The sequence below is a fragment of the Salvelinus fontinalis genome, chromosome 18, assembly GCF_029448725.1.
Source record: "Salvelinus fontinalis isolate EN_2023a chromosome 18, ASM2944872v1, whole genome shotgun sequence".
NCBI lineage: Eukaryota > Metazoa > Chordata > Actinopteri > Salmoniformes > Salmonidae > Salvelinus > Salvelinus fontinalis.
The window spans coordinates 8,421,950-8,434,043 of NC_074682.1; the positions used below are offsets into that span (position 1 = coordinate 8,421,950).

A 12,094-nucleotide genomic window follows, 5' to 3' on the forward strand; every position below is an offset into this window, starting at 1 on the left:
CAATTTGTTTTTATTATATTATTTTATAATAATACAATTGCTCAGTGAAAGAGATTTTGTTTAACAAGTAATAAAATAGAAATAAATCAAAAGTAGTCTTGAAAATTATTTGGTACCCCTGTTTTCAATACTCCGGCACCTTCCCCTTGTGACGATAATAACACTGAGCCTTTTTCTAAAATGTTCTATGAGATTGAAGAACACATTGGGAGGGATCTTAGAACACATCTCCATACAAAATCTTTCCAGATCCTTGATATCCTTTGCTTATGGACTGCCCTCCTTCATTCAAACCACATGTTTCCAACTGGGTTTAAGTTCAGAGACAACCATTGCATAATGTAGATTTTGGGGTAAATGAACCATTTGGTAGAGTTCATGATGCTTTTGATCTTAACAAAGGCCCCAGGATTAGTGGAAGCAAAACAGCCCTATACATCAAAGATCCACAACCATATTTTACAGTAGGTATGACATACATTTTTGCAGATGCATCCTCTTTGACTCCAAACCAACCCCTGGTGTGCAGGGCCAAAGAGCTCTATTTTTGTCTCACCTGACCATAGCACCGGTTCAAATCAAGGTTCCAAAGCCATTTTACAAACTCCAGGCATTTATATTTGTTGCTTGCTCTCAATTAAAGCTTTTTTTCTGGAAACCCTTCCAAAGAGCCTGTTGGCATGGCAACCTGGTCTCAGAGTTTTTCATATTCATATTAGAGCTCCGAGAAAGGATTGTGTCGAGACACAGATCTTGGGAAGGGTATCAAAAAATATTGCAAGATTGAAGGTCCCCAAGAACACAGTGGCATCCATTATTCTTAAATTGAAGAAGTTTGGAACCACCAAGACTCTTCCTAGAGCTGGCTTCCCGGCCAAACTGAGCAATCGGGGGAGAAGGGCCTTGATTAAGGAGATGACCAAGAACCTGATGGTCACTCTGACAGAGCTCCAGAGTTCCTCTGTAGAGATGGGAGAACCTTCCAGAAGGACAACCATCTTTGTAGCACTCCACCAATCAGGCCTTTATGGTAGGGTGCCCAGACGGAAGTACCTCCAGTGTAAAAGGCACATGAGCCCCACTTGTATTTTGCCAAAAGGCACTTAAAGAACTCTCAGACCATGAGAAACAAGATTTTCTGGTCTGATGAAACCAAGATTTAACTATTTGGCCCGATTGTCAAGTGTCATGTCTGGAGGAAACCTGGCACCATTCCCATGGTGAGGCATGGTGGTGGCAGCAGCATCATGCTGTGGGGATGTTTTTCAGCAGCAGGGACTGGGAGAATAGTCAGGATCGAGGGAAAGATTAACGGAGCAAAGTACAGAGAGATCCTTGATGAAAACCTGCTCCAGAGCACTCAGGTCCTCAGACTGAGGGCAAGGTTCACCTTCCAACAGGACAATGAACCTAAGCACAGAGCCAAGACAACGCAGGAGTGGCTTCGGGACAAGTCTCTGAATGTCCTTGAGTGGCCAAGCCAGAGCCCAGAAATGAACCCGATTGAACATCTCTGGAGAGACCTGAAAATAGCTGTGCTATTCAGTGCTATACAGAGCTTGTGAGGATCTGCAGAGAAGAACAAGAAAAACTTCCCAAATACAGGTGTGCCAAGCTTGTAGCGTGATACCCAAGAGGACTTGAGGCTGTAATCGCCAAAGGTGCTTCAGCAATGTACTGAGTAAAGGGTCTGAATACTCATGTAAATGTGATATTTCAGGGGTTTTTCTGTTATAAATTTCTGAATTTTATTTTCTTTGTCATTATGGGATCCCTGATAAGGGGAAAAAACTATTTAATCTTTTTTTTTTACCCCCTTTTTCATGGTATCCAAGCCACAGGAGTACTAGCCACAGGAGTCGCTAGTGCGCGATGAGACAAGGATATTCCTACAGGCCAAACCCTCCCTAACCCGGACGACGCTGGGCCAATTGTGCCTCGCCCCATGGACCTCTCGGTCGCGGCCGGCTGCGACAGAGCCTGGGCTCGAACCCAGAGTCTCTGGTGGCGCAGCTAACACTGCAATGCAGTGCATTATGATGTAATCTATTTTATAATAAGGCTGTAACGTAACAAAATGTGGAAAAAGTCAAAGGGTATGAATTCAAAAGGAAAACGCTCAGGGTAGTTAAGTAGGGTACATGTTTAATTAAAGGCACTCAATTTCATAAATAATGCACAGCACATATATGTAATTACACATACTGTATATTGTACACTATTAATACATAATCAGTCTTTATATACTTTTGTAAAGTGCTTAAGTAACTAACTGACTGATATCATAGTCATCCATCTTATTACAACTTTTTTTCAGGATGGCAAGTATTGCTGTTTTGATAATCAAAATGAAAAACTATACTGTACAGGCCCTGATATGTTTTCTTCTCTCTGTCTATTGTCATTGCAGATTCGTATGTCCTTTGTGAACGCACTCAGTACTATGGTTCATACACCAATCCCATGCTGGAATACGTAATCATATCTCACCCCAAAAAATAGTCCACTGCCCTGTTGAACCGAGCAACTCAATATATCCAGCGCCATTTCTGCAATGTCAATGTTCGTGTAACTGACAATAAAATGAACGTTTAGTGTAGCATTCATATGGGTTGCCATGATTTGGTGCCATGCATATCACAGGACTAAGCAATATCCAACGTTTGTAAAAGCAATGGTTCATTTCTGAATTAATTGATATCATTCACACAAAAAAAACAATTCCCATTCCTAAAGCCAATTGAGGTATTCTAAATCCATCTCAAATACATGGTAGGGAATGAAGGTAAATGCAGTATGAGTGAAATGTCGGAGAAAGTCACTAGGACTATCACACTTACATGTGTTCAATACACGATTCCAGTGTTTCGTTGTTTCGGCACACTGGGCCCTACAAGGCCGATGACAGCAATTACTACTACAATAACGCCTCAATCAACTGGAGTGCAAAGAGGCATGAGTCTTTGTTCTCTCCTCTTTTGATAGTTTTCTATTAATTAGCGTCTTCATGAGAGTCAACATATTTCCCTATGATGTTATAAATTATGCGAGCTTAATAAAAGGAAACTACTGTTACTTCTTTGTGCGTACAAGTAACAGGGTGGGATTGTTTTCCTGAAATACAGAGCGATGTAAAAATGAAGATGCATGAAGGCCAACATATCTTGACATTTTGACTTGATGCCATTACTTAGGTTCCATTCCTGCACCTCAGATTGCACCTCAGATTGCAGCCCAAATAAATGCTTCACAGAGTTCAAGTAACAGACACGTCTCAACATCAACTGTTCAGAGGAGACTACGTGAATCACGCCTTCATGGTCGAATTGCTGCAAAGAAATCATTACTAAAGGACACCAATAAGAAAAAAAGACTTGCTTGGGGCAAGAAACACGAGCAATGAACATTAGACCGGTGGAAATCTGTCCTTTGGTCTGATGGGTCGAAATTTGAGATTTTTGGTTCCAACCGCAGTGTCTTTGTGAGACGCAGAGTAGGTGAACGAATGATCTCTGCATGTGTGGTTCCCAACGTGAAGCACGGAGGAGGTGTGATGGTGTGGGGGTGCTTTGCTGGTGACACTGTCAGTGATTTATTTAGAATTCAAGGCACACTTAACCAGCATGGCTACCACAGCATTCTGCAGCTTTACACCATCCCATCTGGTTTGTGCTTAGTGGGACTATCATTTGTTTTTCAACAGGACAATGACCCAACACACACCTCCATGCTGTGTAAGGGCTATTTGACCATGGAGAGTGATGGAGTGCTGCATCAGATGACCTGGCCTCAACAATCACCCAACCTCAACCCGATTGAGATGGTTTGGGATGAGTTTGACTGCAGAGTGAAAGAAAAGTGCTCAGCATATGTGGGAACTCCTTCAAGACTGTTGGAAATGCTTTCCCCATGAAGCTGGTTGAGAGAATGCCAAGAGTGTGCAAAGTTGTCATCAAGGCAAAGGGTGGCTACTTTGAAGATTCTAAAATATATTGTTTAACACTTTTTTGGTTACGACATGATATTTTTCTACAATGTAGAAATTAGAAGAAAAAAAAGAAAAACCCTTGAATTAAGTAGGTGTGTCCAAACTTTTGACTGGTACTGTACATTACTCCCACCTTTGTAAATGATAGTAAGCTAGCCATTCACACATGAGTGACCAGTGTTATTTCTCATAAAAAATATGGATATGCCATTGGTAGACATCCCAGCAGTGCCTGATGTTCCTTAAGGTCTCAAGTGGCACCTAGAACATATCGATGGTTAAACAATAAGCACATAATAGAGAGGATGTTTAAGATTTATACTGAACATTTGAACCCGAAACAGTCACACTATTGTAACGGTGTAATGTGTAACTTCAGACACGCTCAATGTTGAATAACGTAATGTTTTTTGTCCAAAAAATTCTAACATTAGCGTTTCTTGGCAGTGACTTTTAAGCCAAAACCAAAGTGTGCTGAAGGGTGGGACAAAAAAAAACCTAAAAAAACCAAAGATAAATCTCCTTGTCAATAGTTTTCACTTTGGAAAAAATCGTGCCCAAATTGAACTGCCTCGTACTCTATTCTAGATCGTACAATATGCATATTATTATTACTATTGGATAGAAAAGACTCTCAAGTTTCTAAAACTGTTTGAACTATATCTGTGAGTAAAACAGAACTCATTTTGCAGCAAACTTCCAGATAGGAAGGGAAAAATCTGAAAACGAAGCTCTGTTTCAGGGCCTGCCTATTCAATTGCCTAATATTTATCGATATGCATGCACTTCATACGCCTTCCACTAGATGTCAACAGGCAGTGGAAGGTGGAATGGGGTGTCTAGCTTGATCTGAGGTCGAACAAGAGCTCTTGGAATGACGTGTCCAGAATTTCCTTTCTCTACCTAGGTGCGGGAAGCACCTCCATATTGTCTTATGATAAGCGTTCGGTATACACGGCTAACATCTCCGGCTCTGTTTTTATTTGATACATATTAGAAAAACATCATAAAGTAGGTTTTTTCAACCGAGTTTCATCAGTTCATTCAACGTTTATTGGGACTTTTGGAGTTTTCCGTCCTTTGCATCGAGAGAAACTGGGAACGTCATCAACATTGGCTAGCATTGTGGCACGAATTCGACAGGAGAAAAGGACATTCTTAAACCAAACAACGATTTATCCTCGACCTAGGACTCCTTGTACAAGATTCTGATGGAAGCTCAATAAAAGTAAGAACAATTTATGATGTTATTTCGTATTTCTGTGGAAAATGTTATTCCTATTCTCTGCCGTTTTGGCGGGCGCTGTCTGGCAATAACGCAAGCTGTTTGTTATGGTAAAGTTATTTTAAAAAATCTAACACGACGGTTGCATTAAGAACCAGTGTATCTTTCATTTGCCATACAACAAGTATTTTTATGTAAAGTTTATGATGAGTTCTTTGGTCAGATTAGGTGAGTGTCCAAAATAGCTCCGGACATTCTGGTGAATCGATGCTACATATTCACAATGTATAACCACGGTTTGCAGCTCTAAATATGCACATTTTCGAACAAAACATAAGTATATTGTATAACCTGATGTTATAAGACTGTCATCTGATGAAGTTGGTCAAGGTTAGTGATTAATTTTATATCTTTTGCTGGTTTTTGCGAATGCTATCTATGCGGTGAATAAATGCGGTTGTGTGTTTGGCTATTGTGGTAAGCTAATATAATGCTATATTGTGTTTTCGCTGTAAAACACTTAAAAAATCGTAAATATTGGCTGGATTCACAAGATGTTTATCTTTCATTTGCTGTACACCATGTATTTTTCATAAATGTTTTATGATGAGTATTTATTTATTTCACGTTGCTCTCTGTAATTATTCTGGCTGCTTTGGTGATATTTTTGATGGTAGCTGCAATGTAAAACTATGATTTATACCTCAAATATGCACATTTTCGAACAAAACATACATTTATTGTATAACATGTTATAAGACTGTCATCTGATGAAGTTGTTTCTTGGTTAGTGACTAATTATATCTATATTTGGTCGGTTTTGTGATAGCTACCTATGCGGTAGAAACATGGTGAAAATATGCGGTTGAGTCTTTGGCTATTGTGGTTAGCTAATAGAAATACATATTGTGTTTTCGCTGTAAAACATTTTAAAAATCGGAAATGATGGCTGGATTCACAAGATGTTTATCTTTCATTTGCTGTATTGGACTTGTGATTTCATGATATTTATATGCTATTATTTACTTGTGGCGCTATGCTAGGCTATGCTAGTCAGCTTTTACTGATGAGGATGCTCCCGGATCCGGGATGGGTGTTAAGTAAAGGATAACTAATGTAAAATATACTGTGTCCGTAAAATAGGTTCAGAACTTTTGTGAACCATCACAGCACAGTTGAGAAATATATGGCAAATAGAAATCAAAACTGTGTGGTCTTTAAAGATAGATGGGAGGGGATGAGGGTAGCTGAAGAACGGGACTAAAACAAACAAAGGATAACGAATGTAAAATATACTGTGTCCGTAAATGTGTGTAGTATGTATAAACTGGAAGCAGAAGCCTAATTTTTGTTCTCCTTTAGTTTACTCCAATTAGGTGAGGGGTGTTAGGGGAAAATAATAAGGGAAATTATACGTATATATTTTTTTTATACATGTATATATTTAAAATAATAGACAGTATATATTTATAAAAACATATCTATGGGGGATTGGAAATGATGCAGACAATTACATTAAAGGTTATACATTTAACATGTCTTCCTGCAAATCATACATGTAACATTTCTACCTCAATCACATATCAGTAGTAATGAAGGAATAAAAATCCATCAGAGATAAACTGTCTGGTACAGCCAGCTGTTGTGTGTAGGCTACATCTCTCTGTTTTAGGATTAATTTGCGTTTGCGAGGTTGACAACATTAGCAAATCATTTGCATTACAACTCTTCTTCACGTCCTTGCAATAGTTGTTCTACAACAGTTTTTGTGAATAAAATGTTCAATATCATTCCTTAAACATCCTGTGTTGTGTGCTTATTATTTTACCATTGATACATTTTCGGCTATTTTGAGACGTTAAAGTGGCAATCAGCAATTGAAACAATAGCAAAGCGTAGTCCCCCACCTGTTTCGGTAAAAAGCTGAGAGATGGGGCTGGAGAATTGTAACCACTCTCAAATTCACAGACAGAGCTATGGATGCAAGGACTGTTTTAATAAAACAGTTTTATAGTTTTAAACATGTTTTGAGGCTATTTCATTTGTTTACATTTACTTTGTTTACAAACACTGGAGTTAAACAAGCTTATATTTTGGGTGTGATGGGGGTACGACCGTTGAATTACTGTAAGCTCATGAGGAATTTATAAATGATATTCTTCAAGAATCAATGGGTACATATCATTCATTTATAAGTCCGAAAATGGATCTACCAACTGCTGATTGACCCTTTTAAGGAGCTACCAATCCAGCAGTACTCACTTTAATATTGTCTAACATTTTAGCACTCACATTTACATTAGGCCACGCAAAAAGACTTAACTAATGATTAGTACCTATATTAAACATATTATTAATGATCTAATGAATCATTCTAAAAAAAATACTTTAATAGTTGTTTATGACACTGCTAATAACTAGCTTACTAACATTTGAAATAATACATGAATAAACTATTGACTAATCCATTATAAATGCTTAGTTAAGAGGTGTTATTATAAAGTGCTGCCCTAAAGGGTCTAGTTAGTGTCTACATAGATTGTGTGATAAAACTACTGCGTTATTAGATTGCTAGTGTGATAAATCTACTGGAGCGTAATAGTGTCAAAAACTAGAGTTGCCGACAGCATGTTTTGCACTTACTGGTGTATACCATGAAAGTATACCATGAAAGTATACCATGTAAGTATACCATGAAAGTATACCATGAAAGTATACCATGAAAGTATACCATGAAAGTATACCATGAAAGTATACCATGAAAGTATACCATGAAAGTATACCATGAAAGTATACCATGTAAGTATACCATGAAAGTATACCATGAAAGTATACCATGAAAGTATACCATGAAAGTATACCATGAAAGTATACCATGAAAGTATACCATGAAAGTATACCATGAACATGTGGTGTAACATGAGCCCTTGATCCAAGGGTGTTTTTCTTACTCATGTCTTTGAAAATGAAATGCCGTTCACAGTGTAATTTATATTTTTCATGAAAACAATTTAATGAACACAATTGCCTGATGCTAATGTATCATCACTTCATACCAAATACAACTGCGGGATTTGTAAGCTGATAATGCCACATATACTCAAGATCTGTCCAGTTCAAACTGTAAATGTTTAATGCTGTAACTGTTTATATATAATCTTAATTGCATTTTGACACATCCACATGCAGATCAGTCAGGCTGATAACTAATATTAGCTTCTTATTTTGAATATTGTGAGAGATGAATACTATACTATGTGCTCAAACGCTGCTATGAATAGAATGTACAATACAGAAACAAAAATGATATCAGTGCATTTCAGTATTCAGATATGTTTGATTTCTTACATTGTCATGCCATTGGTTATAATAACTTCAATGATAAACACATTACATGTCATCCTTGTCATCCTGCGCGCTACCATTGATTTTGCTCATGTTAGGAGAGGTTGTACCACCATACTCATATCTGTTTGCGTCAGATAATTTCTGAGCAGTCTCTGTCGCATCGTCAATCACTTGTTTCTCTGCTTGCTCTGTCTCCCGGTGGTAGAAATAGTTAAAGTTGGAGACGATAACAGGGACGGGTAAGGCGATGGTCAACACGCCGGCAATGGCGCAGAGAGTCCCCACCATTTTACCTCCCAGAGTAGTAGGACACATGTCCCCGTATCCCACAGTGGTCATTGTCACCACAGCCCACCAGAACCCGTCAGGGATACTGACAAACTGTGTGTGGGGCTCGTCCACCTCAGCAAAGTAGATGGCACTGGAGAAGAGTATGACTCCAATAAAGAGGAAGAAGATCAGCAGACCGAGCTCCCTCATACTAGCTTTCAGGGTCTGGCCCAGGATCTGAAGCCCCTTGGAGTGTCGCGAGAGCTTGAAGATTCGGAAGACTCGCACTAGACGGATGATGCGTAAGATGGCCAGTGACATGTTCTGGCTGGAGTTGATGTCTTCATCTGGCGTGGTCCACAGCTCTGTCACCATGGTTACAAAATAGGGGATTATCGAGACAATGTCAATGGTGTTCATAATGTTATGGAAGAAGTCACTTTTGCTCGGGCAGACCACAAAGCGTACGCCAAGCTCAAAGCAGAACCAAATTATGCAGATGGTTTCCACAATGAAAAAGGGGTCTGTGAAATAGGCAAATAAGTTGTTTTGGACGGAAGCAGGTCCTTCCTGGGTTCCATTGACACCCAGGGAAAGGGTGGCGGTAAAGTCTACGTCATCACGGAACTCTGGAAGAGTTTCCAGGCAAAAAATGAAGATGGAGATGACAATGACAAAGACAGACACCAGGGCCACTGATCTAGCTGCACTGGAACTCTCTGGATACTCAAAAAGGAGCCAAAACTGCTTGTGGACCTCATTGGTGGGCAACAGCGGCTCGGGTTCTGTTATGAACCCCTCAATTTCACGGAACTGTTCCATAGCTTCTTTTCCTAATTTGTAGAAAACAATCTCTTTTGCGAAAATCTCTAAGGAGACATTGGCAGGTCTTCGAATTTTTCCCCCTGACTGATAGAAGTACAAGATCCCATCGAAGCTTGGACGATTCCTGTCGAAAAAGTACTCGTTCTTCATTGGGTCGAAGTAGTACATCCTTTTCGCGGGGTCTCCTAGCAGGGTGTCTGGAAACTGTGATAAAGTTTTGAGTTGTGTCTCGAACATCATGCCTGAAATATTGATGACCAATTTCTGATTCCCATCCTTCACTTCCAGCTTCTCCCCAAACAGGTCTTCTTCATTGTCACGGCACTCCTGAACCAGCTGATTGAAGATGCTGTCAATCGGTGAGCCCTCACTGTTCATCAGGAGTTTGAAGTTGGACAGCAGACTGTTGCAGCTAGATTGTCCTTTAGCAGTCAGTTTAGGTGGTGTAGAGGGAGAAAACCCGTCAGGCCTGATCTGGTGACCACGGTGCTGCGCCGAATTTGGTGACGTCACACGATTGGTGACTAGGTTTTGATCAGGCACCGCCTCTGAGGTGGGTGAAGTGGGGTACCTCGAGTCACTGGGGTCGCCCATGTTGATGCTGATATCATCCATGTTCTCAAAGTTCACCAGTGGCACCTCCATCACTGTGCGTTTCTCAGGGCACTCCTCTGTTCCTCAGTGAGATGGGACTGGGGCGACGCCACAACCAGTCTGATGATCCTGCCACGGTCTCCTTATTCCCGAAGAGCATTCAGACAGGTGTATTCAATAGGGTGGTCTGATTTAAGATGCCATCTCCTTGTAATCTGAAAAAATGAAATAAAAGTCTGCTTATTTTCCATCCTCTGGCTCTGTTTGTGTGTGACTGTAAACAAGACATCACTCTGTATCATCATCTCTCAGCTCAATCTCCTTAAACAGGAGATCAGCTCTCCATCGCACTTCAGTCATAAAGGACTCACAACTCAAAAAACAACATGTATTTTGATCGTCAGAGTTATGCCTGGATGGTACATTTACATAGTCTCGATTACTTTTCATGTCAATCAAACATTACAGAAAAGCAACTTGGGATGGACTAGTGGTGTTAAGACATTTATCTTTCCACTTGTCAGGTTTAGACAGGTAAACATATCCTGACGCAAGCTTTTAAATGGCGACCGCTGTCTCTACTTGACACCTAGGGCCTTGCACATGCAGAGAGAAACTGTTGGCTCACTTACAGACACAGTAGCACTGCAGGCTTTGGCAGCAGGTTATAAACTGCACTTGATATCACATTGATCTTGATGAAACTTGAGGTCATATCGTTTCCACATTTCTCAGGGGTCAGCAAGTTTGCAAGAACCAGGTAAATATTAATTTATTTAGTTTGCTCCTTTGCACCCCAGTATCTCTACTTGCACACTCATCTTCTGCACATCACTCCAGTGTCTAACTGCTATATTGTAATTATTTCACCACTTTGGCCTATTTATTTCCTTACCTCCCTTATCCTACCTCATTTGCACACATTGTATATAGACTTTTTCCTACTGTGTTATTGACTGTGTTTGTTTATTCCATGTGTAACTCTGGGTTGTTGTTTGTGTCGCAATGCTTTGCTTTATCTTGGCCAGATCGCAGTTGTAAATGAGAACTTGTTCTCAACTAGCCTACCTTTTTTATTTATTTATTTATTTTTCACCTTTATTTAACCAGGTAGGCAAATTGAGAACACGTTCTCATTTACAATTGCGACCTGGCCAAGATAAAGCAAAGCAGTTCGATACATACAACAACACATAGTTACACATGGAGTAGAACAAACATACAGTCAATAATACAGTAGAAAAATAAGTCTATATACAATATGAGCAAGTGAGGTGAGATAAGGAAGGTGAAGGCAAACAAAATATATATAAAAATAAATAAAAATATAAAAAGGCCATGGTGGCGAAGTAAATACAATATAGCAAGTAAAAAACAACAACACTGGAATGGTTGGTTTGCAGTGGAAGAAAGTGCAAAGTAGAGATAGAAATAATGGGGTGCAAAGTAGCAAAAATAAATAAATGAATACAGTAGGTAAAGAGGTAGTTGTTTGGGCTAAATTATAGATAGGCTATGTACAGGTGCAGTAATCTATGAGCTGCTCTGACAGCTGGTGCTTAAAGCTAGTGAGGGAGATAAGTGTTTCCAATTTCAGAGATTTTTGTAGTTCGTTCCAGTCATTGGCAGCAGAGAACTGGAATGTGAGGCGGCCAAAGGAAGAGTTGGTTTTGGGGGTGACCAGAGAGATATACCTGCTGGAGCGCGTGCTACAGGTAGGTGCTGCTATGGTGACCAGCGAGCTGAGATAAGGGGGGACTTGTAGATGACCTGGAGCCAGTGGGTTTGGCGACGAGTATGAAGCGAGGGCCAGCCAACGAGAGTGTACAGGTCGCAGTGGTGGG

At 39.9% G+C, this 12,094-nt stretch overlaps 1 protein-coding gene across 1 annotated transcript; it reads right to left on the reverse strand.

The window, feature by feature from the left end:
* Positions 1-2,149: 2,149 nt before the first annotated feature.
* On the reverse strand, positions 2,150-10,968 carry LOC129814902 (potassium voltage-gated channel subfamily A member 10-like). The gene has a single exon (XM_055868050.1). The coding sequence runs from the start codon at positions 10,299-10,301 to the stop codon at positions 8,604-8,606; it is 1,698 nt and encodes a 565-aa protein (XP_055724025.1). The 5' UTR covers positions 10,302-10,968; the 3' UTR covers positions 2,150-8,603.
* Between the last annotated feature and the right edge of the window lie 1,126 nt (positions 10,969-12,094).

What these genes read in the sequence shown, in the direction of transcription:
- LOC129814902 (XM_055868050.1), bottom strand. Translation starts at nt 10,301, where the DNA reads ATGGAGGTGCCACTGGTGAACTTTGAGAACATGGATGATATCAGCATC.